The sequence below is a fragment of the Copadichromis virginalis genome, linkage group LG16 (genome assembly GCF_057382275.1).
Source record: "Copadichromis virginalis isolate Kocher_CV1m ecotype Utaka linkage group LG16, C_Virginalis_male_GT1.1, whole genome shotgun sequence".
NCBI lineage: Eukaryota > Metazoa > Chordata > Actinopteri > Cichliformes > Cichlidae > Copadichromis > Copadichromis virginalis.
Genome location: NC_140633.1, coordinates 16,388,031 through 16,414,230, shown reverse-complemented (window position 1 = coordinate 16,414,230; position 26,200 = coordinate 16,388,031). Strand labels below are relative to the sequence as shown.

Here is a 26,200-nt window from a genome sequence, read left to right as displayed (position 1 = left end):
GAACCTGGGAACAATATGCTTATTTGCACACCTCAGTTATATAGGTATTGAATATATCTAAATTATACTATATTTGCACATTTTGTTTATTTGTTATTTGTTATTAGCCATGAGGGCAGTGAAGACAGGCAGATGATGAAGAGAAGAGAGTTCCTGTGTCTAACACTTCTTATTATTATTTCTGGTCGCACTCTTCTGTGCTGGACCAAATATAGCGGCAGTCCCACAAACAGCCACAAATAGCCAGGTGAGGCTAAGGTCCAGTGTTGCTAAAGGCTGATGGGTGTTTGTGACCAGAGAACAATTTGCGTAAGACAGTTTGGAACAAAAAGTCCAAATGGAGTAGAGCTCTGCTGTGTGTCAGCGTGTGAAACTGTAGCAGGAGTAAGAAGCATTAACTTATAACCTTAAACAGCCTGTTGGGGACTGACTCTGTGTCAATGTGTCAAATATTTACTTACTTTTGGTCAACAGAGCTTAACAGCTGTAGTACTCTTATTTAAGTTTTATCATGATAGATAGTGTGTTTACGGATGGCACTATAATTACAGGTAGAGGCTGATAACTGCATCAAGCAATGACATAAACAGGGACAAAGTTTCACTATTTCCACTGGTGATCTGTCACAAATAATTCTCAAAATACTTTGTGAAAAACATAGTTTATTAAACACTTTCTGATGCATGACTGCAAATAAATGCTCACTCCTCCTCCAGCAAACCTCTTTGGTGTGAGGGAGTCTGTCCTCTAAATGATGCTGGTGACTTTTTCGTCTTTCACTTGTGCAGATAAAGCTGTGTGGATTGTGACAGATGGATGTGTTGTGTAAACCTAGCAGACTTTTTATCAGAAGTTCAAAGAATGGACACAGTTTGACATCATGACAAAAATGAAACTATTAGACAATTTTAGGAAACAAAGTAAAATATGAAAATGTTGATTTGATCACACCATCACTAATATCAACTTACAGTAATTATCAAATAATACTAGCCTTTCTCACTCATTCTTTATCCTAATGTGATTGCATCTTTGATGATGAGTCAGGTGAGTCTGCAAACAAATTTATCTGATAATAGTAGTATTTCAATTTTCATCCGGGTGTAACGGCAGTCTGGCGAGGAAGGAGCAGCTAGCAGGTCCAGCGGGCATGTGGTGTGGAGGTTAGCCGGACAACTTGGAGGCCAGTCAGTTAAATAGACCTTTATTTGTTGTTGGCAACATGAGACCACACAAGCCAGGTCTCCACGGCTCTACTCAGTCCATACATACATGTGTGGGGACAGGTAGGCGTTGGCACCAGACCGTTACAATGGTAAGGTCTCTCTCTGAACAGATTGCTCGGCTGCCACTGCACTCACACACACACTAGGAGACTCCCACAACTACTACAGTAGTAGGGCAACCCCCGCTAGTGGTGCTATAACACAATAAGAGTTGTTACAAGGGTTCTCTTCCTCTAAACCTCAACACCTCAAAAACATGAATGTTTTCATAAGACCTGACTTCCTGTCCCTCACACTGCTAAACATTTACACAGTTAAGCTTAGAACTAAGTCAGAAGTGTTTATCCATGTGCTTGTCAGTGCAAAGCAGCTCATTGTGGATGGTGCAACTTCCAATTAGTTGTATGATTCTTCTTGTGGCTACTGTGAAAGTGTGTTTTACTTCATGTCCATCATTTTGTAATTTAGGTCCATCAAATGCTTCTTCTTCTTTATAACTCTGTCTGTGCATTTTCTCTTACTTAGAAACATTGCTGTAAAGAATTCTGTTGTAATGGTCACACGCAAACTGACCTTTTCTCTTTTTAACTTAATCTGCCAAGTAAGTTTTTATCCCTCAGCTGTAAAGGCTGATCGGGTATCTCCTTCACCCCAGTGTGGATACCGAAGTTTGTGAATGCAATAACTTGAGAACAAGGCGACGAAGGACTTTCTAGTTGATACTAGAGATGGACCGTATTACATATCGGTATCGGTCCAATACTGGCCTAAATTACTGGATCGGATATCGGCGAGAAATAAAAAAAGTAAGGAACAAAACTTGCGACACGGCGTAACTCGGCTCATAACCGTAGCACGTTGGAGCAGTGTGCTCACGTGATAGAGCGGCTGTGTGTATTTGCAGCCTCGCTACCAAACCAGCATTTCATCTCCGAGAAAGTTATCCCAGAGAGCAGTAAAGCAAGTGTGTAAGTTCATTTCTGAATGTTTGTAAAGCATTCCCACGTTAAGCTTAACAACCGATATATGGAGCGACTGCCTCTCTCTTTCCCTCACCTTCCTGCTGCTACTTCAATCGTGAAACTGCTTAATGATCAGCTGATCGGCTTTTCTGTCACGAGTCCGTCTCTCTTCTTTGTTTTTGGCCCACTTTGTACCAGAAAATGAAACCAGCAGCACGTTTAAGCTTGATAAGCTGTTGTTAGAATTTATTTAATATTACTTTCTAGACCAGGATCCTTTTCTAGCTGACGGCTGGTAACTGTGCAGGGGCGGATCTAGCAAAGTTTAGCCAGGGGGGCTGATAGGGCATGAACAGGGAAAAGGGGGCACAAAGACATACTTTTCTTTCTTATTCTCATTTAAAATGTCTAGCTTTTAATAAATAATTATCTGAATCTTACACCAAAAATTTTAATCTGATGTAAAATGTATAGAAGTCCATTACTGTATATAGTAACTGTTAAGTCTAACATATCCTAGTAAGCTATAGTACTTTTTCCTTTGGGAAAGTACCATCTGTGAATTCTGCAATTCTGTTGAAGAAAGATGTTGAATCTATTTAATTATTCTTGACAAATAATTTATTTCTGTGCATTTTTTTCACACTGCATCAAATTAAATTTGATTACATCGATTAAGCATCATGAGGTGGAGGGTGGGGGGTGGTTCCCTATTTTTTTTTTTGCTGAGAGCTTGCAACCCTATTAGTTAGGTTGCTTAATATTTCTGCTAAGTACTCTTTAAAATACCAGAATAGGAAGGATGAAGTAGGTTTAAGTTTATTAGATTGATCAGTATTGCTGAACTATGAAATATTTTGGGCGCAGTATATTTTTTACATACAGGTATAACAGAATAGCTTTAGTGTTGTTGTTTATTTAAACTTGAGTATAAACTTATACAAAATGCAGCAAGATATTAAAAAAAACACTATATCGGATACATATCGGTATCGGCAGATATCCAAATTTATGATATCGGTATCGGACATAAAAAAATGGTATCGTGCCATCTCTAGCTGATACTAGAGATGGACCGATCCGATATTACGTATCGGTATCGGTCCGATACTGACCTAAATTACTGGATCGGATATCGGAGAAAAATAAAAAATGTAATCCGATCCATTAAATATCACAAAAGCACCTCACAAAACTTGCAACACGCCGTAACTCACCTCAGAACGTTAGCACGTCGGAGCAGTATGCATCACGTGATAGAGCGGCTGTGGCATGCGGGACCTGTCGGTGGTCTGGATAGCATGTGGAGCTTCGCTAGCAACCCGGCATTTCATTTCCGACAAAGTTATCCCCGAGAGAAGTAAAGCAAGTGTGTAAGTCCATCTCTGAATGTAAAGCATTCCTGCGTTAAGCTTAACAAGCGACTGCCTCTTCTTGCTGCTACTTCAATCATGAAACTGCTTAACGATCAGCTGATCGGCTTTTCTGTCGCGAGTCCGTCTCTCTGGTTTGTTTTTGGCCCACTTTGCACCAGAAAGAGGAAACCAGCGGCTGAACAACAGCAGCACGTTTAAGCTTGATCAGCTGTTGTTAGAATTTATTTAATATTACTTTCTACTCGAGGATCTTTTTCTACGTAGCTGACGGCTGGTAACAGTGCAGGGGCGGATCTAGCAAAGTTTAGCCAGGGGGGCCGATAGGGCATTAACAGGGAAAAGGGGGCACAAAGACATACTTTTCTTCCTTATTCTCATTTAAAATGTCGAGCTTTTAATAAATAATTATCCGAATCTTACACCCAAAGTTTTAATTTGATGTAAAATGAATAGAAGTCAATTACTGTATATAGTGACTATTAAGTCTAATATATATACCCTAGTAAGCTATAGTACCTTTTCCTTTGGGAAGGTACCATCTGTGCAGTCTGCAATTTTGTTGAAGAAAGATGTTGAATCTATTTAATATTTCTTGACAAATAATTGATTTCTGTGCATTTTTTTTTTCACACTGCATCAAATTAAGGTTGATTACATCGATTAAGCATCATGAGGTGGAGCGTGAGGGGTGGTTCCCTATTTTTTATTTATTTATTTTTGTTGTTGCTGGGAGTTGGAACCCTATTAGTTAGGTTGCTTAATATTTACGCTAAGTACTCTTTAAAATGCCAGAATAGGGAGGATGGTGTAGGTTTAAGTTTATTAGATTGATCAGTATTGCTGAACTATGAAATTTTTTTTTTGCATACAGGTATAACAGAATAGCTTTAGTGTAGTTGTTGTTTTAAACTTGAGTATGAACTTATACAAAATGCAGCAAGATATTTAAAAAACAGTTTTGTTGATTAAAAAACACTATATCGGATTCATATCGGTATCGGCAGATATCCAAATTTATGATATCGTATCGGACATAAAAAAGTGGTATCGTGCCATCTCTAGTTGATACCATAGGTGCATCAACTAAAAATAACTTTGAATCCCACTGACCATGACTTCAAGGTCAGAGGTCAAGTTTTCTAAAAATCTTCTGAATGAGATAGCTTGAGAAAAAAAGCAGTGTAGGATTTTGAAATTAATAACATTGGTGCTTTATCAATAGGAAAGCTACAAAACTTGTGACAATTTAGCTAAAAGTTTCAAATCTATGTACTTCCTCTTTTCCAAAGATGGATCCAGTGGGCCAGATTAGAGTCTTTGCTTATCCAATTCTAGCCTCCGGTCCTTATTAGAGATGGCACGATACCACTTTTTTATGTCCGATACAGATACCGATATCATAAATTTGGATATCTGCCGATACCGATATGAATCCGATATAGTGTTTTTTAATCAACAAAACTGTTTTTTAAAATATCTTGCTGCATTTTGCAAGTCTGCAAGTTCATACTCAAGTTTAAAACAACAACTACACTAAAGCTATTCTGTTATACCTGTATGCAAAAAAAATATTTCATAGTTCAGCAATACTGATCAATCTAATAAACTTAGACCTACACCATCCTCCCTATTCTGGTATTTTAAAGAGTACTTAGCGTAAATATTAAGCAACCTAACTAATAGGGTTCCAACTCCCAGCAACAACAAAAATAAATAAATAAAAAATAGGGAACCACCCCTCACGCTCCACCTCATGATGCTTAATCGACGTAATCAACCTTAATTTGTCAGGCTACATAATGTCAGGCTACATTTCACTGTGTGGTATACTTGTATAACTATGCATGTGACAAATAAAGAACCTTGAACCTTGAATTTGATGCAGTGTGAAAAAAAATGCACAGAAATCAATTATTTTTCAAGAAATATTAAATAGATTCAACATCTTTCTTCAACAAAATTGCAGACTGCACAGATGGTACCTTCCCAAAGTAAAAAGTACTATAGCTTACTAGGGTATATATATTAGACTTAATAGTCACTATATACAGTAATTGACTTCTATTCATTTTACATCAAATTAAAACTTTGGGTGTCAGATAATTATTTATTAAAAGCTAGACATTTTAAATGAGAATAAGAAAGAAAAGTATGTCTTTGTGCCCCCTTTTCCCTGTTAATGCCCTATCGGCCCCCCTGGCTAAACTTTGCTAGATCCGCCCCTGCACAGTTACCAGCCGTCAGCTACGTAGAAAAAGATCCTGGTGTAGAAAGTAATATTAAATAAATTCTAACAACAGCTTATCAAGCTTAAACGTGCTGCTGTTGTTCAGCCGCTGGTTTCCTCTTTCTGGTGCAAAGTGGGCCAAAAACAAACAAGAGAGACGGACTGGCGACAGAAAAGCCGATCAGCTGATCATTTAAGCAGTTTCACGATTGAAGTAGCAGCCGGAGAGCGAGAGGCAGTCGCTCGTTAAGCTTAACGTGGGAATGCTTTACAAACATTCAGAGATGGACTTACACACTTGCTTTACTTCTCTCGGGGATAACTTTGTCGGAGATGAAATGCCAGGTTGCTAGCGAAGCTCCAAATGCTATCCAGACCACCGACAGGTCCCGCATGCCACAGCCGCTCTATCACGTGATGCATACTGCTCCGACGTGCTAACGTTCTGAGGTGAGTTACTGCGTGTTGCAAGTTTTGCGAGGTGCTTTCGTGATATTTAATGGATCGGATTACATTTTTTATTTTTCTCCGATATCCGATCCAGTAATTTAGGTCAGTATCGGACCGATACCGATACGTAATATCGGATCGGTCCATCTCTAGTCCTTATGTTTGACACCCCTCTTGTAGACTCTTTCACTTACAATACAAAGTGCCTTGAGGCCACTGTTGTTGGGATTTGGCGCTATATGAATAAAACTCATTTGAATATTGTGAACTGAAAGGGACACTGACCCCTACACCTCTTCTTGGCTATCTTTAGAAAATGTGGCTTGTGATGGGAGAAGAAATTACACGTCTTTTCAGACCAGGACAGAGAAGTACAAAGAGCAACAAAGTCAATCTTGTGTGATGACAAAGGACTGCCTTGACCTGTATTTATGATATCTGACATGAGTTGAGACTGATCACAAATGCTGGTGACAGAGAAGAAGCAAAGCTCTAATCCCAGGCTGTGTTTGAATTATCCACTTGAAGGCTGCCAATCTCTACTTCAGACAGATGCAGTGATTTACTGAACTAAAGAAAGGGGCATTACTTACAGTGTAAAGCAGCTCTGGTTGTCGGCATTAACAGGAAAATAAATGTCACCATTCTTATATGTTTAAACAAATGACTGATGCTGGTACTTTTCTGGCAGACAGAGCAGGCTGCAAACAGCTTTGACGACATTTAAGTGGATTCAATAACATTTTCAGTCGATACCAAAACACTGAGAATCAGAGCTTACCTACAAATACCACAGCTGATGCTTCCACTCATATTGCAGTGTGGATGGGGGTCAATAATGGGTCCAGCAGTGTCACATTGGCACTTACATGTGGTATTTATGGTCACTGTCAGCGTGTCTTTAATGCCCCGTGGACTGATGGTAAAGAACTTGTTCTCCATACACGTGTCTGCGGTCACCGTAATTTCAAAAATAACCTGGAATGGGAATTCAGGTGTTGTGAGTCACAAGTGCATATAGTATAACAATACTCTAAACTGGTCAAAACAAGAGATTCACTTTGTATAACAGTATACAGTGGTCTCTCGCTATAACGTGGTTCACCTTTCGCAGCCTTGCTGTTTCGCAGATTTTTTTGTGTGCAATTTTGCATGCAGTTTTTTTTTTTGTTTGTTTGTTTTAAACAGCGCATTGTGTTCTGTGTCCTGATTGGCTGTAGACTATTGTCAATTGATCTCGTGCCATATCTCCTGTACAGTACAGAATGCGTTCAGCTTGTCAAATTTACATAAATCTTAGATCGCTAGCAGTGTGACTCTGAAGTGCTGTACTGTATGTTTGTAAGTTTTCTCCCCAACAAACACAACAAGGTCGACGAAACGTTGTCACCTGCAGGAGCCTTTGGTTTCATTCTATAATACTGGACTTATTTTTCTACAAGGTTTGAACTTTGTGTTTAAACAAGAGAGAAAAGTGTGAAAATGTTCATGCCTGTCTGAGAAAAGTGTATAAAGTGTGTAGTGAGGGGTTTTACAGCCTTAAAACATCTATAATAATTGTAAAAAATAAAACCATGTGCAACCGTGGCAAAAAGTTAGTCTAGAGCCCTGTAATATATCAATGATACCCAAAGAGCTGTGTATACATTTTTAAACATTATTGGCTCTCAACATTTGGCTGTTCTGCCCACGTGGTCTAAAGCTTGCAGGTACATGCACTAATTTGGTTTTCAACTTGATTTAAACTGTCTTGTTAAGAGTCAGCCCATGGTACTCAGTATTAGAATGATACTGGTCTATCTGGACCACTTTAATAAAGAGTGACTACCTAAGTTACTCTCCATGAGTAAGGTTTATCGTGTGGATGGATACCACATCAGCATAATGGTTTTTATTACATCAGGCAATTGAAATTAATAATTGGGTCTGAATTTAATTGTTTATCAATGACAAATCACAAAAATGACTTTTGTGTACTGACCAAAACAATACTGCACAAAGTGGCTGAGACAAAGTTCTTCCACCGCATGGCTGGGTTTGTCCTTAGAGTTTAGGCTGAGGAGTTAGCTTGGTTGGTTTTATTTAAAAAAGCCATTTCGAAGGTCAAGTCAAGTCAAGTGGCTTTATTGTCATTTCAACCATGTGCAGTGGTACAGTACACAGTACTGTACTGTGTGCCTCCAAGACCATGTTGCTATATATGGCAGTCAATCAACAGGATGACATAAAGTGCAAGTGTGCAAAAATTGCAAGAAAAAAACAATAACAAACCAGTGCAACACCAGACAGAACAGAATGATACTGAACCAACAGTGCAATAGAAAAGTGCAACAATGGCAGTAGGTTGTGCAAAAAGTAAGCATTTTGCAATAAAGGGCATCTGAGAAGGATGTCTTCAGCCCACCTACCATTTAAAGTACTCTCCCAACTAGGTGAAAACTCTGTGGGATCCTGGACTTGGTGAAAAGGTTAAAAATTCCATATCATATTCTTTCAGATCTCCTCAGCAAGGTTGGAGGGTAAAAGTATCATTAATGCTAAAGGAGGCCGAGGAGTAACTAAGCATCTGAGACAATGAGCAGGAAAGTGCAGGACGGACAGGTGAAGAGGCCATGCTGCTAGCAAGTCTGCTACGAGCTAAGCTAGCAAAACAGTAAAGACACAGTGAGTGAAAACTTTGGCTATAAATTAGCGAGCGAGTACACAGAGAGTGTGCTTCGGATGAAGCACATTAAGGTTTTATTATGAAATAAAAAGTTATCTAAAAAATTTTAATTAAATTATTATGCAGATGAGCTACTCAAACACACCACTGTGTGTTGGAATAGGAACACGAAGTGATACTCTACCGCAGAGAGGGCAGTGTTACCAAGTGACAGCGCCACCCAAAGGATCGAGAATTAAAGATTCTGAGCTACAAAATAGGTGCCACCAAGACTTGGACCACCCATCCAGATCAATCCAATGTTCACTGACATGTGGGTGACATGTGACTATGAAAAGTTCAAAGAACACTGACCTCATCTCCCACGTGCACTTGGTCACAAACCCCCTCTTTCTCGCTTTTTTCTCCATGGCTGCATATCGGCCTGTAGACGACTCTCACTTTTTCAGGGAGATTGTCATGAGTTATGGTCACTTTAGAGGATAATGCCTGTCATGAATTTGAAAAGATGGTAAATGGTCTGGTAAAGATAATGAGAGAGAGAAAAAAAACCCACCTCCAAATCATTAGAAATATTCCACTCATCACAAAATGTGTCAACTTACATTGTAGGCTCTTTCAATCAACTGAACAACATTCTTGGAATCTGATGACAGAACTCCAACTTCTGATTTTGGAATCATCTTTGAGAGTTCCTTGGAAAGACATGAAATGTAAAATCAGTCAAGAGTCCAACTATTTTTGCCCCACAAGCAGATAGAAAATGAAAGGTACATCTTATTTACCTTGTACACAGACTCAACATTTTGTGTCACTGCAAAAATCGTCTGAATCCTGTTTTTTTCCAACTGCATAGCTAGCTGTCCAACAGAGGGGTAGTCCTGGAGATTTTTGGAGAGTGGAGAAGAGATGGAAAAGAAAATAAAGTGATATGTATGTGTGTGTGAGGCGTCAGCGTATATATAAATGCAAGTATGGATTTTATATCATTGTTTTCTGTGCAGTCTGATTTTTTTTGTCCTTATTCAAAACAATTAAAAGAGAGGGGAAAACATTGGATGCTTATAAATCTGATCCATGTTCTTCTTAGAAGCTGAACAAAACTCACATGATTCCATACATACCATCTCAGTGCTCTTGACATAAAGATTGTTTTCCATGTAACACTTTTCATCATTGGGTTCCAGTATACCGGCCAGCTTTCCGTCCCCAGCCATATGGAATCCAGCATCAGTGGTAAGCACAATCAGCCGAGTGCTGTTGCTGTTCCAACCAATTTTGTCCTGAACAACATATCAGGGAGCATTAAGACCCAGTCAAATGCTGTCAAAATCAACTTTGGCTAAAAAAAAAGCTGTATTTACTTTTTTTACCCTGAGAAAAATACATCTAGATCGAATTTCTCTAAAACATTTAGTTATGAACATAACTGCTGTGTGAGCCATGTTTGGCTGGATGGAACTCCATTGTTTCATCCTGTTTCCAGTCTGTTAGCTTTGACTTTTCAGAACATGTGACAAGTCATAAATGAGTAGAGGCCTACATGTTTGGCTATATGAGCTGTGAGCATTGACTGTGACGAAGTTTAACCACTGCGTGTGTGTATATGTGTTTGTGCATCTGCTGCACTGTGGTGCTTGTCTCTGTGGTGAGCAGGTTAGACTCAGATCAGTATGTACGACTGACCAAGAAAGCTTGTAATTAACACTTTATTTAAAAGCGACCATCATTTACATTTAGAACAGAGGCCGACCTGTTCAGATGCCACCAGATCAATGATAAGGGATGTGTGATTTAAAGGACGGCACTGTATGGTCTTAGCAGCAGAGGTCTTACCTCACATACAGCAGCCTGCATCATGGCATCCAGACTCCCCTCTGGAGAGTCCAGATTCCCAGAGATAAACTGCTTTTTCACTTCAGCTTCGAAGTCATTCTTATTTGGTGTCAAACTAAGGACATGTCTGTAGCCAAAGGCAGGCTGACACTGCTGGTCGTTCTCATCACACGGCTTCTGCAGTTTTTCCTTGTTGGTATTCGTGTAAGGAAGGACTGTTTTATCAACAAAGGCACCAAACCCTGGAATTACAGAAATAGTAAGGTTTATAAAACATACTAAAAAGCAACAGTATAGGGCAGAAAAGATAATACATTTTGTGTTAACTCTTTGTTGACAATGGACTTGAAATTAATTTCTGACTTAGTTTCCATTCATACCAAAAGTGACTGGGAGAGCACAAACCTCTGTAGGACAACCTCCTCCCTAATGAATGAACACCACTGTGTCGTTAATTAAAAGCTCTCTGTAGCCATATTTAGCTACTGAAAAGCAGGAGGTACATGTTACATGAATCCACCAGCAGAAGAGCCCTACACTCCACAGTTGATGCACTAATGCACTATTACAGCAGTTTTAAAGACACTGACTAATTTGGATTTAAATGTTCATTCGTTGCTCTTTGGCTGGAGTTCCTGTCCACAGTTAGTAAAATCTGTGTATACCAAGTTGGGAGATTATGATGTAATGTTTTTACCTATTCTAGCATGGTTTGTGATTTTTCTCAGTGCAGCAAAAAGATCTGTTCCTAGTACTTGGACATTTGCCAGGTCATCCTTCATGGAGTAGGACAGATCCATCAGGTAGTAGAGATCCACTGGATGGCCCTCAGCTGCCTTAAAAGAAACATTGAATGAAACTGGAAGTCCTGCAAACACAGTTAAAAAAAAGGGAATGATTAAAGGCAAAACCAAAGCTACTCCCCCTCATACATACAGTAGAACAATATATGAACTGTAAATAGTACATACAGTACACAGCATACATAGGCACTAGTAATATACAGTGGGGCAAAAAAGTATTTAGTCAGCCACCGATTGTGCAAGTTCCCCCACCTAAAATGATGACAGAGGTCAGTAATTTGCACCAGAGGTACACTTCAATTGTGAGAGACAGAATGTGAAAAAAAAAAATCCATGAATCCACATGGTAGGATTTGTAAAGAATTTATTCGTAAATCAGGGTGGAAAATAAGTATTTGGTCAATAACAACAATACAACTCAATACTTTGTAACATAACCTTTGTTGGCAATAACAGAGGTCAAACGTTTACTATAGGTCTTTACCAGGTTTGCACACACAGTAGCTGGTATTTTGGCCCATTCCTCCATGCAGATCTTCTCGAGAGCAGTGATGTTTTGGGGCTGTCGCCGAGCAACACGGACTTTCAACTCCCGCCACAGATTTTCTATGGGGTTGAGGTCTGGAGACTGGCTAGGCCACTCCAGGACTTTCAAATGCTTCTTACGGAGCCACTCCTTTGTTGCCCGGGCGGTGTGTTTTGGATCATTGTCATGTTGGAAGACCCAGCCTCGTTTCATCTTCAAAGTTCTCACTGATGGAAGGAGGTTTTGGCTCAAAATCTCACGATACATGGCCCCATTCATTCTGTCCTTAACACGGATCAGTCGTCCTGTCCCCCTGGCAGAAAAACAGCCCCATAGCATGATGTTTCCACCCCCATGCTTCACAGTAGGTATGGTGTTCTTGGGATGCAACTCAGTATTCTTCTTCCTCCAAACACGACGAGTTGAGTTTATACCAAAAAGTTCTACTTTGGTTTCATCTGACCACATGACATTGTCCCAATCCTCTGCTGTATCATCCATGTGCTCTCTGGCAAACTTCAGACGGGCCTGGACATGCACTGGCTTCAGCAGCGGAACACGTCTGGCACTGCGGGATTTGATTCCCTGCCGTTGTAGTGTGTTACTGATGGTGACCTTTGTTACTTTGGTCCCAGCTCTCTGCAGGTCATTCACCAGGTCCCCCCGTGTGGTTCTGGGATCTTTGCTCACCGTTCTCATGATCATTTTGACCCCACGGGATGAGATCTTGCGTGGAGCCCCAGATCGAGGGAGATTATCAGTGGTCTTGTATGTCTTCCATTTTCTGATGATTGCTCCCACAGTTGATTTTTTCACACCAAGCTGCTTGCCTATTGTAGATTCACTCTTCCCAGTCTGGTGCAGGTCTACAATACTTTTCCTGGTGTCCTTCGAAAGCTCTTTGGTCTTGGCCATGGCGGAGTTTGGAGTCTGACTGTTTGAGGCTGTGGACAGGTGTCTTTTATACAGATGATGAGTTCAAACAGGTGCCATTCATACAGGTAACGAGTGGGGGACAGAAAAGCTTCTTACAGAAGAAGTTACAGGTCTGTGAGAGCCAGAGATTTTCCTTGTTTGAGGTGACCAAATACTTATTTTCCACCCTGATTTACGAATAAATTCTTTACAAATCCTACCATGTGAATTCATGGATTTTTTTTCACATTCTGTCTCTCACAGTTGAAGTGTACCTCTGGTGCAAATTACTGACCTCTGTCATCATTTTAAGTGGGGGAACTTGCACAATCGGTGGCTGACTAAATACTTTTTTGCCCCACTGTATACAGACACATAATTCAGATTGTTGTGATAGGGTGAGTTCATGCAATTTTTATAAGCACTTTCTGCTTGGAATGAATCTGTGAGAAACCAGGCCTGACATTCACTTAATATTGTAGGCAACATTAACCGATTCCACTGACCAGGTCGCAGGTCAAGGTCAATCTTCTGAGGCCTCATTTGGACAACTTGCCCATTTTGAGATGCAGACAGAGGATCATCCTTGGCAATGTTTCGTTTGTTTTTAGGGGAGATGATTTCATTCTCTTTGCAGCCTCTTTTGATCAACTCAGCTCTGGTGTTACAGCGCACTGCATCCTGTTCTCCATCTTTGGTGAAATTCTGCATGAAGGGAAGGAGACAAAAAAGAAAGTTCTTCTTCATAATAAATCTTGATACATATCACTTATCTGTGTCTTTTGCCCAAGTTTAAAAAGAATTTTGTCAATAATCCTCAAGTCAAAAGGAAAAACATTTTCCAGCGGCTTACACTCACTACTATAGTGAGTGTAATGTACAGTATGAGCTCCATCAGGACAATATCACAGTCACATTACAATCACCACTTATTATAAAAGTTATAAAAGCACAAAAGTTTGCCTGATCGGTATTATCACATAATAACCATTTAATGATAAAAACGCATAAAACTTCATAGTTGACCTCTGAGTTTAGATCCACACAGCTTATAGCATGAAACTGAAAAACCATTGTTAACATTTCTAAGATCTGCACCACTTGTCATATATATTTATCACTGCTTTCAATGGTCTGTATCACAGTGAATCATGGAACTGTTCTCATATCTCCCCTTTCATAAAGCCAGGTCCAGTGTATCCCTAAAGCACCATTCCTTTGTAATATTAGAACTGGACAAAGTCTTGCTATGGGTACAGCCAGTTAGTAAAATGTGGGTTTTGATGCAGCCTTGGTGAAGTACGATAACTGTAAGATTTTTATAAAATGGGATATGCCATTTTTCCAAAAGTTTTCACGACGTTTACACTGCTGGGAAGGGTTAAGGAAAACCTCTAGAACATGGAAAACCTGGGCGTTATCAGCCATGTGTGTGGGTATGGTGGTTGTGTCTAACAAAGACAACAAAAAGCTAAGTTTGTGTGAGGATCTATCTGATTTGAAAGAGTATGTGCACTGTAAACTGTGCATACCAGCAGAGCAAAAGTGTTGCGTGAACTTGATGCCAACATGGGGTTCTGGTAGATTCCACCATTAAGTACCCAAATTCAATTACACACTTTACACTGTCTTACTATATCTTTAACTATCATCTTGGATTACCTCAAAACCAGAACTTTTCAAGCACATGAAGCCTGAAGAGGGGCTGGAAAACTGTGGTATGTTACATTGCTGATCTGCTGATATAACGGCAGGACCAGGAAGAGCATGACACTGGACTTAAAATTAGTGGAATTAGTGATTACACAGTGTAGTCTGAATGTGATGCACTCCATCTCTGGTGCAGAAATATCCAATATCTAATAGTCACCCAAGTAACAAAACGTGCCATCATAGTAAGAAAGGAAGCTGACCTAATGTACTGGCAGTGGCTCAGTCTTACAATAAGTTCTGGATGTGAACCTACGATAACCTGAGAAGCAAAATCAAATTTGGTTGCAGGAAGTGTGAAGCAGCATGTGGTGTTTGACAGAATGGAAACCACATCAACTAATTAGAAAACTTGAGGGTCTATTGTGTGGATTGAAAATGAACTCAGCTGCGACTGAGGTGAAACACACGAGTGTGTATTTCTACATATGTATTTTAATGGTATAACAGGTAATTACTGACATGCTACCACGGGTTCAGCAGTGGATTAGAGGACAGCTTTTCGTTGTAGATAAAACGCTCACTTTAGCACTAAAACAGAGACAGTATTTAGATTTTACATAAACTTTCTTTCTCACCAGTGTTTGGCACCATGCACAGTATGGCCCAGATTTTATACAGTCATCACAGGAGTTGATCAGTGACTTTGAGCAAACTTCTTCTTGTTGGCACAGCCCTGGAAAGAAACCCCCAAAAGTGTATCATGTATATCATGTTTACAGAGTCATTGACAACCTCAAAATCATAAACCGCTCAAACGTACATTTTACACATGCAGTCATTTTATTAAACATCACATTAAGTAAAAGGTAAAGGTTGATAAGGTTTATAAATTTGTGAATAAATATTGTAATGTAGTATTTATGCTTTACCATGTCTACCCATCAGCAGGAGAATAAGTAATGGCATACACCGATCCATGTTCTGATGGAAAAAGACAACAGTCAGCGGATTTAAAATTGCAGAATTTTCATAAAGGCAGAGACACAGGACAACTACAAAACTAACAAGATCCTATAAAATACTTCCTCATGAATTTGCTCACGCCCCAAATATCTCTTATTATTTCCAAAAAGGTGCTCTTATACTTTGTAAACTCTGTAATATATTGTATTATTTAATTGATTCTTGGACCAACTGTAACCCACATCATTTCTTTAGGGATTATTAAAGTATTCGGATTCTGATAAATAAACCTTTCCTTTGTCTTCAAGCATCTGAACAGAAGAGCGCTGAATGCTACAAGCAGCACAGACAACAGCACCACCTTCAGGTCTGTAGCTGCAGTACATCTCGGCAAGTTGCTGCGAGGATTTGCTCATGTGTACAGTTTGACAACATTGATTTAAAATGGCTGAAAAACTATACAAAACACATACACAAATATTCAGCTAACCATTCGTGTAACTGCTGTAACAAGAAGAAACATTTTACAAGTGTCCTTACAGCAGCATTAACTCACAGACTACATTAAAGACCATGCTGACATGTGTAACACACCCAACTTTCAGAGCTAACAAATATAATACCCAGTGCAAAGGTTTCCTGTACTCAACCACAAACCACCCAGTTTTGCGAAATGTGTCAGTATTCCACACCATAAAAGGTAAAGGGAAGAGTGAAGTGTTAGTTCATCAGTACATTTCCGCTTTCTGAAAAAAGTGCTCATGAGAAAGAAGGAAGCATTTCTCTCGTATGTGTCTATAAATGACTGACTCCACCAGCCTAAAAATACCTTATCAAATGAGACAAATGAGGTTGGAGAGACTGAGGTGGTGTGTGAGACTTTTTCTAAAGCCTTATAGAGCATCATTTTAGTCTGAAACAAAAGGCCTCAAATTATCATTTGACTTAATTCAACACAGACAGAACACTTTGTGTTTACAGTTTAAAATTCAGTTGAATCCAGTGCGTGATGCAGCATCATCTGGCCCTAGCCCTACTGTGTGCTAATTAAACAACTTGACTGAAAGTGTATGCACCATACACACACACACAGCATGAAAAGCTCACATTAGACTGTATTAGATTATAACATGAGCAGAAGAAAAAGAAACTTGATCATGAGCACACGTTACAATGCACTTCCGTGAACAGAACTTTATTGCTCACCCTGTGTTAACCGCTTTTTTATTCGATAAGATTCTACTCTAACTCTCCAGGTGACTGACGAGACAGATTTTAAGGCACTGATACTGATATGAACTGCTCTTAATCTGAAATTTAATGAGGATTAAGAAAGTGTTTTGTTGTGACTTTCTTTCTTCCTGTGTTGTCACTGTTGTTGTATTTAATGAGCTGGAGAAAAGTTCCAACCTGTTAACAACAAACATGATTCTGTTTAGTAATAATGTTAAATGTAATCGATTCAATATAGTCACTTCTGGCTCAGGAGATACGGTGATCATAACATTCCTATGTTACGGTCAAAGATGCCACAGTGGAATTAGTTGTTACTAGTTGCAGCAAATGTAGCTTAATGTAATGTGTTTTCATTTAAATGACACTCAGACATGTGGAGGCTACGACTTAACTGCTGCTCTTTCTGTGTGCATGTATCTATCATCAGGCACAAGAAATAATCAGATAGTTCCTTTGTGAAGCTGACATATGATGCAGAAAACAGGAGGGGGTGATGATACAGCTTTGTATTAACTCCACTTAATACAACACTGACACAGAAACCCGGTTAAAAAATTGTGCAACCCTTTCTCAGAAAAATGTCAAGCAGTCAACTTCCCCCCAAAAACAGAAGCTTCTCTTCCGCACGCTGCTTATTATAACTTTAAGTGTCACAAAGCAGTGGTGTGGCTGCATTACATTAGTCTGGTTCTCTAATATTTTCTCAGTTTTTCACTGATGGTATAAACTATAAAGTTCGTTTTGTTCTTCTATAATAAACTTGCTTTTTTAATGTGAGAAGAGGCAACAGAATAAAATGTGACATGATTCATCAGAGGTAAAAATCTATTTTCAAACAGAAACAATTTCTTGAAGAAGCGCAACTTACCAGAAGCAGGAAGATTCAGCTCTGATAGCTGGCTGACAGTTACACTGAACACTATGTGGATGGCGAAACTCCGCCCTCTTAACAGGAAATGTGAAGCAACCAGTGTTAAAGAGAATGCGATGGGCTGGGCGAAATATCACAATTTGATGTTAAATATAGATGCTGCTAGGTAGAACAGCAAATGTGACACAGATGTGACTACACAAAGAGTACTCATTTTGTGTGGGTGTATACATCTAAAATAGAAAAATAGAAAATACATCTAGAATGTATGAAAAATAATTCAAACGAAAGGAGTATATTAACTGAACACAAAAGTACTCTAGGCACTCTTTTCCCTGGAAATCTGAAGTAAAAGTGTAACACCAGTTGTTGGGTTGTATTACTTGTTAAAGAAAGTCTTGTTGTTGTTGTTGTTTTACTTTTAGTTAGACATTGCATGGTAGTATGCCTGCTAACTCAGCATTTCAGGGCTGTTTGGGTTGTTGATTTTAACCACATCTAAATAGAAAGAACATTAACAACCACTATGTCACCTGTCCCAACAGGAAAACACAGCACTGGACCTGCTGTATGCTCTTAATGCATACACTGCCACTATATCCCACCTGATATCTAAAATAAAAACAGCATCTCATCACATACGTTCATAGCGGTACCTCTCCTGAGGAAGGGCCTGCTCTTTTCAATTTAATATATAATCGCACCAAATCAAACAACTATCATTTGAAGGTGTGCCATATTATATATTCTACAAGAATACACAGAAACCCCAACAATTAAACATTTCCTATGAGCCAGCACTTGGCGACAGTGAGAAGGAAAAAAACTTCCTTTAAACAAGAAGAAACCTCCGTCAGAGCCTCGCTCAGGGAGGGGCAGCCATCTGCCATGACCAGTAGTGATGTGTCATGAGCAGAAGCATCAGCTCTGTAGTGAATCAGAAGAGCCAACTCCCATCGAGTGAGAGCCGGGTCCCCACTTTTTTTTTTAACAAGGTTTGTTGTGTTGCCACATTACTTAACTGCCTTCCTACATACATCGCACACATCAATTTCTATGCTGAAATTGTGGTCTAATGTTTTGTGCCTCGGTTTCTCATTGGCTCAGACTCCTGCGGAGCTGCAGCAGGGACATAAATGAGAGACGGAAGGCCATTTTAGTTCCTATTAACAGAGTATTGCCGACTATCCTGCTAATTGCAGAGTTCACTTTTGTCTCTATGTCATATTTACGATTAAAAATCAAAAAAATTAGAAAAGTTTAATCATATTAGACATTGATATTTTCATATGGGAATTGATCCTGCAACACTGGTAATGAAAGCATCGATATTTCAGGATCACTACCCCTCAGTCAGTGAGTGAGATGGTAGACAGCGGTGAGGAGGAGAGCCCGAGTGCGTCGCAGAAACACATAAATATGACTGACACCCGTAAACGAAGCAGCATCTAACTGCAGTTTAAAGAAGAAGCAGATACTAACTAAGAGGAGAAACCGCATCAGCCCATCCGAGCTGAGGCATTTGTCAACCTGCACTGACAACAGACTGTTTGGCTGCTGAGTTTGGTTCTATTTCTGTTCTGTGGATTTGTTTGTAGTATTTTGTTTTTGTGTTAAATTATTAAAAGTTTGATAAAAATATTAAACAAAAGTAAGAATGCCTGCTTTCGTATCAGAACAAACAGACAAAATTACAATTATAAGGCTTCTCATTAAAACACTAAATGCAAAAAAGTTTATCAGCACACAAAGCATTCATATTTGCCAAGTAAGGCTAAAATATGAGGCTAAGTTTTTTGGGGTTTTTTGTATTTTTATTTAGTTATTTATTTTTTCTTTCTGTTTTGCTTCTTTTTCCTTTCTTTTTTTCTTCTTTCATTCCTTTGTATGGATATTTTAGTTGTTAAAAACCGAAGAAAAAGGAAAAATATATGTAGTAACAAATAGCTGAAGTTGATGGTATTGTACAATGATTCCTAATGTCAATTAAAAAAAACAAAAAAAAAAACAAAACACAAAATTAATCTGTTACCTGTAGGGCTGCCACGATTAGTCGCCTAGTCACGATTACGTCGACTATCAAAATCGTCAATGACTGATTTAATAGTCGACGCGTCTTTTGAAGCTTTGTTAGAGCACAAAAGACGCAGGAATAAGTAGTAGGATTTAAGAGTGTAATAACGGACTGAAACAGAAGATGGCAGCACTGCATGTACAAGGATGCCAGCTGCCGTTAAACCCCAAAGAAGAAGAAGCTGTGTCCCAGAATTCATAGCGGAGCCCAGCTCAGTGTCCAACAATGGCAGCAGCTAGTTAGTTTTAATATTACTCTTATTATTCTTTCTGGGTCACAAAATAAACGTTTAGCATATTTTCAGGCGAGAATGTAGCTGTGTAAACCTCAAATATCTGCTCAGTTTATCAAGACACCACATATTTTCAAAAGCGCTCCGACGTCTTTTTAAGGACAAAAACCTGTAGAAAGTGTCAGAAACAAGGCAACATAAAAAGAGCATGTAGAAAGAGAGCATACAGAAACAAAAATCTGAAAATAAGTTTCAAGGACAAAGAAAAACAAGTGCAAGTTAATTGGTGTACTTGCAAGGTACTTGCAAGAGAATGCAGCTAATTCTGATCGCATGAATACAGATGAAGATGACTTATCATGCTTAGATTTTCATAGCATAACGGAAATGGACGGGAAAAGATTACAGATAACAAAAAAGAAGTCTGGTGTAAACCTGAAAATGGAGCTGGCTCAGCTTTGTCGGGATTTCGGGCAGGTCATGCCAGACGTGATAGTTCACGCTGATGGACATAGGAAGTGTTACAAACAGCTGATCGGATCGGCAAAGCGTGTTTCTGGAATATTATGTTTTTGTTGCTGCAAGTGCTTTTTATGCAGTTTTTGCAAAGCTATATGTGGAAGGAAACTGTGACCTAGTACAAGCTGATGGCATAAGATGTAAGTATAACTCCTCCGGTTTCATATGCAAAAAAAATTATTGCGCTAGCTTACGTGGTTGCAGTGCTACCGGGATTTTAAAATAGTTACGCAAAATGGAGCGTGTCCGCTCCAACCGGCTTTAAAGGGTTAAATAGTCCACTTAACCAAACAATTTCTCCTCTGGACTATTCCATTCAGTAGGTAGGTAAGATGAACATTATTATATTCAAACCTCTAGTACTCCTCTTTACTGGCAACCTAAACTCTGTGGTGTAATCAATACATATTACAACAATAAATCTATTTCTTCATAAACCCTCTAAAATCAACTTTATTAAATTATAAGAGTTCTTCCCCTTCTGCACTTGGTCTCTTCCTGTGACCTCAGATGAACCTAGAAGCTATAAAGCAGGAAGTAAAACTACATTTCCTCCTTTTGTTTCTGGAAGACAGGTAGGTAAGGTAAGTTCTAAACAATACAAATTAACAGTTGAAATAAAGAACATTAGTGATGGCCAAATGAAGCTTTCTGAAGCATTGAAGCTTGTATTGAAAAACGGTTCATTACTCGGAGCTTTTCAACACAATCCTCTCTGGTGACATCTGGTGGTCAAAAATATGAAGAACAGCTTGAATCCACAAAAGAAAACCAACTGCTTCGTAATGATTGCTCACTCTACAAAGTGGAATTCTGTCTGATATTGGGCCACCGTTGTGTTGCTTTAAACGTGTATTTTTTGGGGTGACAAAACTGCTGTTTATTACTTTAATAAATAATTTTGACCAGTAAACTTTCCTTGTTTAAATATGCACCATGGTGTGGTCTTTCTTTGCTTGTGACTTCTTGATGTTGGTAAATACAATAATTGAAAAATACCACGTTACATATAATATACATATGATAATGTAAAACACATTATGGAGTATGCTTCTGCTGTGAGGTCCCGCCTCCAAGTACTTATGCAGTTAATCGCTAGACGGGTGTATTTATAAATAATATTACATTAGGGAAATTTTCCTATACATATTTTTGACCTGGGGGTAGAATTGATTGTGAACTGGAAAGGGAAAATGCTTATAAACTTGTAAATTAAAAACATGATGCATTTAAGGTAACCCTTTTCCATTTGTATTTAAGAAGAAAATTTGTTCCACTGTACGATGGCCAAACCTGTTCCTTTTCATGGAGATAATTTCTCCTGACTTAAGGAAAATCCCTTCACATGGAACAGAGGAGGCTGGAGTGCACAGAAACTGGTAGAGATGCAGTTATACATTCTAACTGGGCCCCACCAACTATCACCTAAAGAGAATAAATAAATTAAATTGCTGCACATTTTGCAGACTAACAGTTTAAAATTATTTAAAACATAAAATATATATTTTTATAACATTAAATGTAAAGAGTCAAATAGAAGTCTTTCTAAAGTTATTTAATGATATTTATATTATGAAAAGCAGATTTTTGACATTTGAAGTTTTTCCCGTTGTCAGATAAAATAAACACGCACAAAACAAAAGCAAACAACAAGAACACAAAGCTGGAAAACCCACCCGATTGACCAAAATCAACTAAAAATACTCCCACACAACAGAAACTCCTCTATTCCTCGCTGGCTCCAAATCTCTCAATAGAAATATCAGTGGTTTGCTATCTGTAACCATCAAAACGCTCCACAAATCCCGCGAATGTTTCACCTGCTTATAAACCATTGAATCAGATACCGAAGCAGTTAGGTTGTAAATGAAGCTTCAGACGTCACTGATCACGTGATTCTGGCCAAACGAATCAAGCTTCGACACAGTGCTTCTGAAGCAGTGAGTTGATTTTTTTGACACAGGCACCGGAGCGTCAGCTTCAAGCGGGCCATCACTAAAGAACATGTTAACTTAACAAACTTGTAGGAATTGATTTAAACCAAGATCTTATATTATATAATCTGTAAAAGTGCAAAACATAAACAAACCCGGGATAGTAGATGTTTGCCTATGGCAGACTATATATGAAATATGGTTAAATCAAAACAAGAATGTTAACTAAGAATATAAACAAGTGGTACTCTCACCCACTTTGTCACAACCTCCTTCAATCAAATCTACAAAGCGAAGTGCAGATGCAGAATAAATAATTTAGCACACCTTCAAGCAAGACACCAAGGAGTTTTGATGTAGGACAACAAGTGTTAGTACGTGATTATTGAGAAGTGAGTGGACACCTAGACAGTCAGTAGAAGTGGACCACTGACGTCTGACGTGGACACTGGAGACGTCATACTGATCAAATATTGAATGTTCAACCAAAGACCCTGATCAGCTAACATCCAACAATCAAGACACAGTTTGTTCACCAGGAATTTCTTGTTGGTTATCTGCGCGTGGACACTTCACTTTTGTTTATTATCTGTTTAGTCAAAGTGATTAATGGTTCACGAGTTAACCTATATCTGCATCTTTGATATAAGCTACACTGATGCAAAGACACAACAACGGTGACATTCCACCACCAAACTCCCAGCATGCACCAGAGTGAGTGAGAGAGTGACAGAGAGAGAAGATGATGACAAACAAAGATGCGTGTTCCTGTCAGTGAACCCCAGGAAGGCTGCTGGTCCAGACAGAGTATCTGGCAAGGTGAGGAGAGCATGTGCCCACCAGTTCCCCCACAGCGGCTGCACTCCCTGAGGGTCCTCAGGAAGTACAAACTGAACTCTAACCTGCACCACAGCATGGTACGGCAGCTGCACTGAGTTGGACAAAGTGAGACTGTAGTGTAGTAAAGGCAGCATATAAGATCATTGGCTGATGAGCACAAAGCCATAACCACCCTGAACTCACACATGCACTGAAGACACAGTTTCACCCCCCCATTCCAAGGATTTCCCTCTATAAACCACCAGTGTGCAATAACCCAAACTGTATATAACTCTATTTATTTACATATTTATTTTCTTTCTTTTTTTTTTTTACCAGATTGTATTTTTGCACATTTTTATACTTTTTCTGTAAATACTGTTCATATGTATATAGCCCCCCACATGTTTGCACTGAGATTCTCTGTATCTCATTGTACATCTGTATAGTGAGAATAAAGGCATTGTATTCATTTAGGATCACGTGACTAAGCCCACTGTCACACAGGTCGGTGTAAGAAAATGTGTATTCTTGACCAGCTGACAAAAACCTCCTTGTGACTTTGGTCACCAGCTTATTGCTGCAGTCTTAGTCTGAAGGGAAGTGAGTTGTCTACAGTTCTCTGAGCTATAGTGAAAATGCGAAAGTACAGCCAAACCTGAAATGGTGATTGTTTGCTTTTAAAGTCAAAGCCGGAATAGAGAAAAATGCAGATCAGTGCCTGCCAGTAGTCAGGATTAAAAACCTCCAGTTCATGCAAATGTATAGGGTCATCACGAGGGCTTCAACTCAAATTACTTAATTATATTTTTTAATAATTTTTTTTTTTTAGTCGTCATCATAAACACGAGTCTTTCACCCACATTTAAACCTAAAACTGACCTGCCAAACATACATACCTATGAGCAAAGTGCAAATGCAAAATATGGCACCATTAAGCCATTTACTGAGTCAGTGATCAGCTACTACCCCTTTTGTTACTGGGGCGGTGTTACTGGGGTTGTTAAATACACACACACACACACACATACATACATACATACATACACACACATACATATATATATATATATATATATATATATATATATATATATATATATATATATATATATATAATTATTATTATTATTATTATTACAAACATAAGAAATAAAAATACATGCAGCACATAATGTAATTGTTATGAGGTATTTCTGATGGTCCGGGCATAAACAGGAAGAAAAGGTGTAGTCTATTGATTACTGGGTAGTGGAAAGGGGGTGGGATTAAATAAGTTTATGCTTCTTCCTGCTCCTTTTTGATCATGAAAGCTTTTTGTTGTTGTTGTTGTTGTTTTGCTTTGTTTGTCTCTTTTTATTTCTCCGTTGTTGTACTTTAAAAAAAAAAAAAAGGAAGATTCAATTCAATCCCCGAAAGGGCAACAAACCAACACATTTTTCCTGATAATTATCTTGTAACTTTACTGAATAAAGAAATAAAACCTCCAACATTTCAGGGGCAGACATTCGTTATAAGAACTGTTTGTGAACTAAAAATCAAGAATGACAGATACTATTTGTCCGTGACTTGGAAAGCCCGGTGCGTGCTCGCCACGCAGGGGAAATAAATTCTCTCGGGGATATCTACCGTGAGGTTGACACGACACCTGGACGGGTAGCGTTCCAGAGCAACGAGAGACCGTCAAACACATGTGTGGTACACTTGCTTTTCAGGAGCTGCTACCGACAAACCAGGAAATAACAGCTGAATATTTCATCTGTGACACTTATGAGGTTGTGTGAGGATATGCTGAGCAGTGCAGCATCAAAAGCAATGAATTCGAAGGAAAAATGAGGACGGAGTCAACAACATCCGTAAGTTTTAAACACCGATACACAGTCCATCCTCTCTTTCAAGGCTCACTTGGTCAGTGGCGTGATGACGTAGGTCACGTACCTTCACGGCGAAACTGTGCCACCTTGTGGTGACAACTGAAATACTGCGTTTCAGTTAAATAACAATAACTACAACGCAGCCCAACACATTTCACAACTAGAGAACACAAATTGAATATCTCAGCATTTTTGGTCTTGACCAATAAAATAGTAAAAACTGTCTCGACTTTACCTGGTGATATTCTCATGCACGAGGCGACCGCGAAAACGCCAAACAAACGTCACCACACCGATTCAGTTCACACGACGGTAAGAGCCAACGATCTGGAAAATGTTGTCTTCGTTTTTACTCCTCCGCATTTTGTTGCTCCGATTCACAGCGTTCACAACTAAAGTGTGCAGTTTGGTTTGTGTGCACTCAAACAGAGTCGAGTCAATACTGCCACCTGTAGCCAAGTGTCATAGACTACAACCAGACACACATCTCTGTCACCGCGTTTTTATTCCCGTGTCATGCACAATACATTTGTAACTTTGCGTTTTTCGTTGTGGCGTCATGCAAAAAAACCTTTAAACTAAGTGAAATTGTATTGTGTATTTATTTTTTGGCCTTCATTGGTAAGAAATACCTAATTATAGCTATACACAAACTTCTAGAAATCACCACTCCTATTCACAGATGAAATAGTCAGTGTTTATTTCCCTGTTTGTCGGTATCCTGAAAAGCAAGTCTACCGCATTTCTGTTTAACCGTCACCAGTTGATCCGCGACTCCAGTTAATCTCGAACACCGGACACGCTGAAGGTCTCAATAAAAGAAGAAAACGAATATTAAACGATGAGAAAACTTTGTGTTGTGGTACGGCTACTAAGAATAAGTATTAAGTTTGAATCTGAAACGAAACGAAAACCGAAAGTGAACGCCTTGAATTGGGTTTCCTGAGTTGTTGTTGTTGTCGTTGTTTTTCCTTTTACTAAGAGTCAATCTGGGCTTCAATCAGTGTTCAGTATTTTCGTTTGTTTACATCCTGGGTGT

The 26,200-nt window shown here is 39.0% G+C and overlaps 1 protein-coding gene across 3 annotated transcripts in view; it reads right to left on the bottom strand.

Moving 5' to 3' along the window:
• The window catches only part of itgb2 (integrin, beta 2), a 31,413-nt gene that overhangs the window by 4,375 nt on the left and 838 nt on the right, over window positions 1-26,200 (bottom strand). The window contains exons 1-11 of one of the 3 annotated variants that reach the window (XM_085435589.1): window positions 25,397-25,595; window positions 15,569-15,620; window positions 15,275-15,372; window positions 13,493-13,691; window positions 11,440-11,610; window positions 10,743-10,984; window positions 10,031-10,189; window positions 9,692-9,787; window positions 9,512-9,601; window positions 9,261-9,395; window positions 7,023-7,219 (exon numbers count right to left, since the gene is read on the bottom strand). In XM_085435589.1, the coding sequence (XP_085291715.1) occupies window positions 7,023-7,219; window positions 9,261-9,395; window positions 9,512-9,601; window positions 9,692-9,787; window positions 10,031-10,189; window positions 10,743-10,984; window positions 11,440-11,610; window positions 13,493-13,691; window positions 15,275-15,372; window positions 15,569-15,617 (1,436 nt within the window). In that variant the 5' untranslated portion in view covers window positions 15,618-15,620; window positions 25,397-25,595. Of the gene's footprint in view, window positions 1-7,022; window positions 7,220-9,260; window positions 9,396-9,511; window positions 9,602-9,691; window positions 9,788-10,030; window positions 10,190-10,742; window positions 10,985-11,439; window positions 11,611-13,492; window positions 13,692-15,274; window positions 15,373-15,568; window positions 15,621-17,706; window positions 17,743-25,396; window positions 25,596-26,200 lie in introns of those variants that run through there. The other 2 variants (XM_085435590.1, XM_085435591.1) reach the window with 2 other exon arrangements.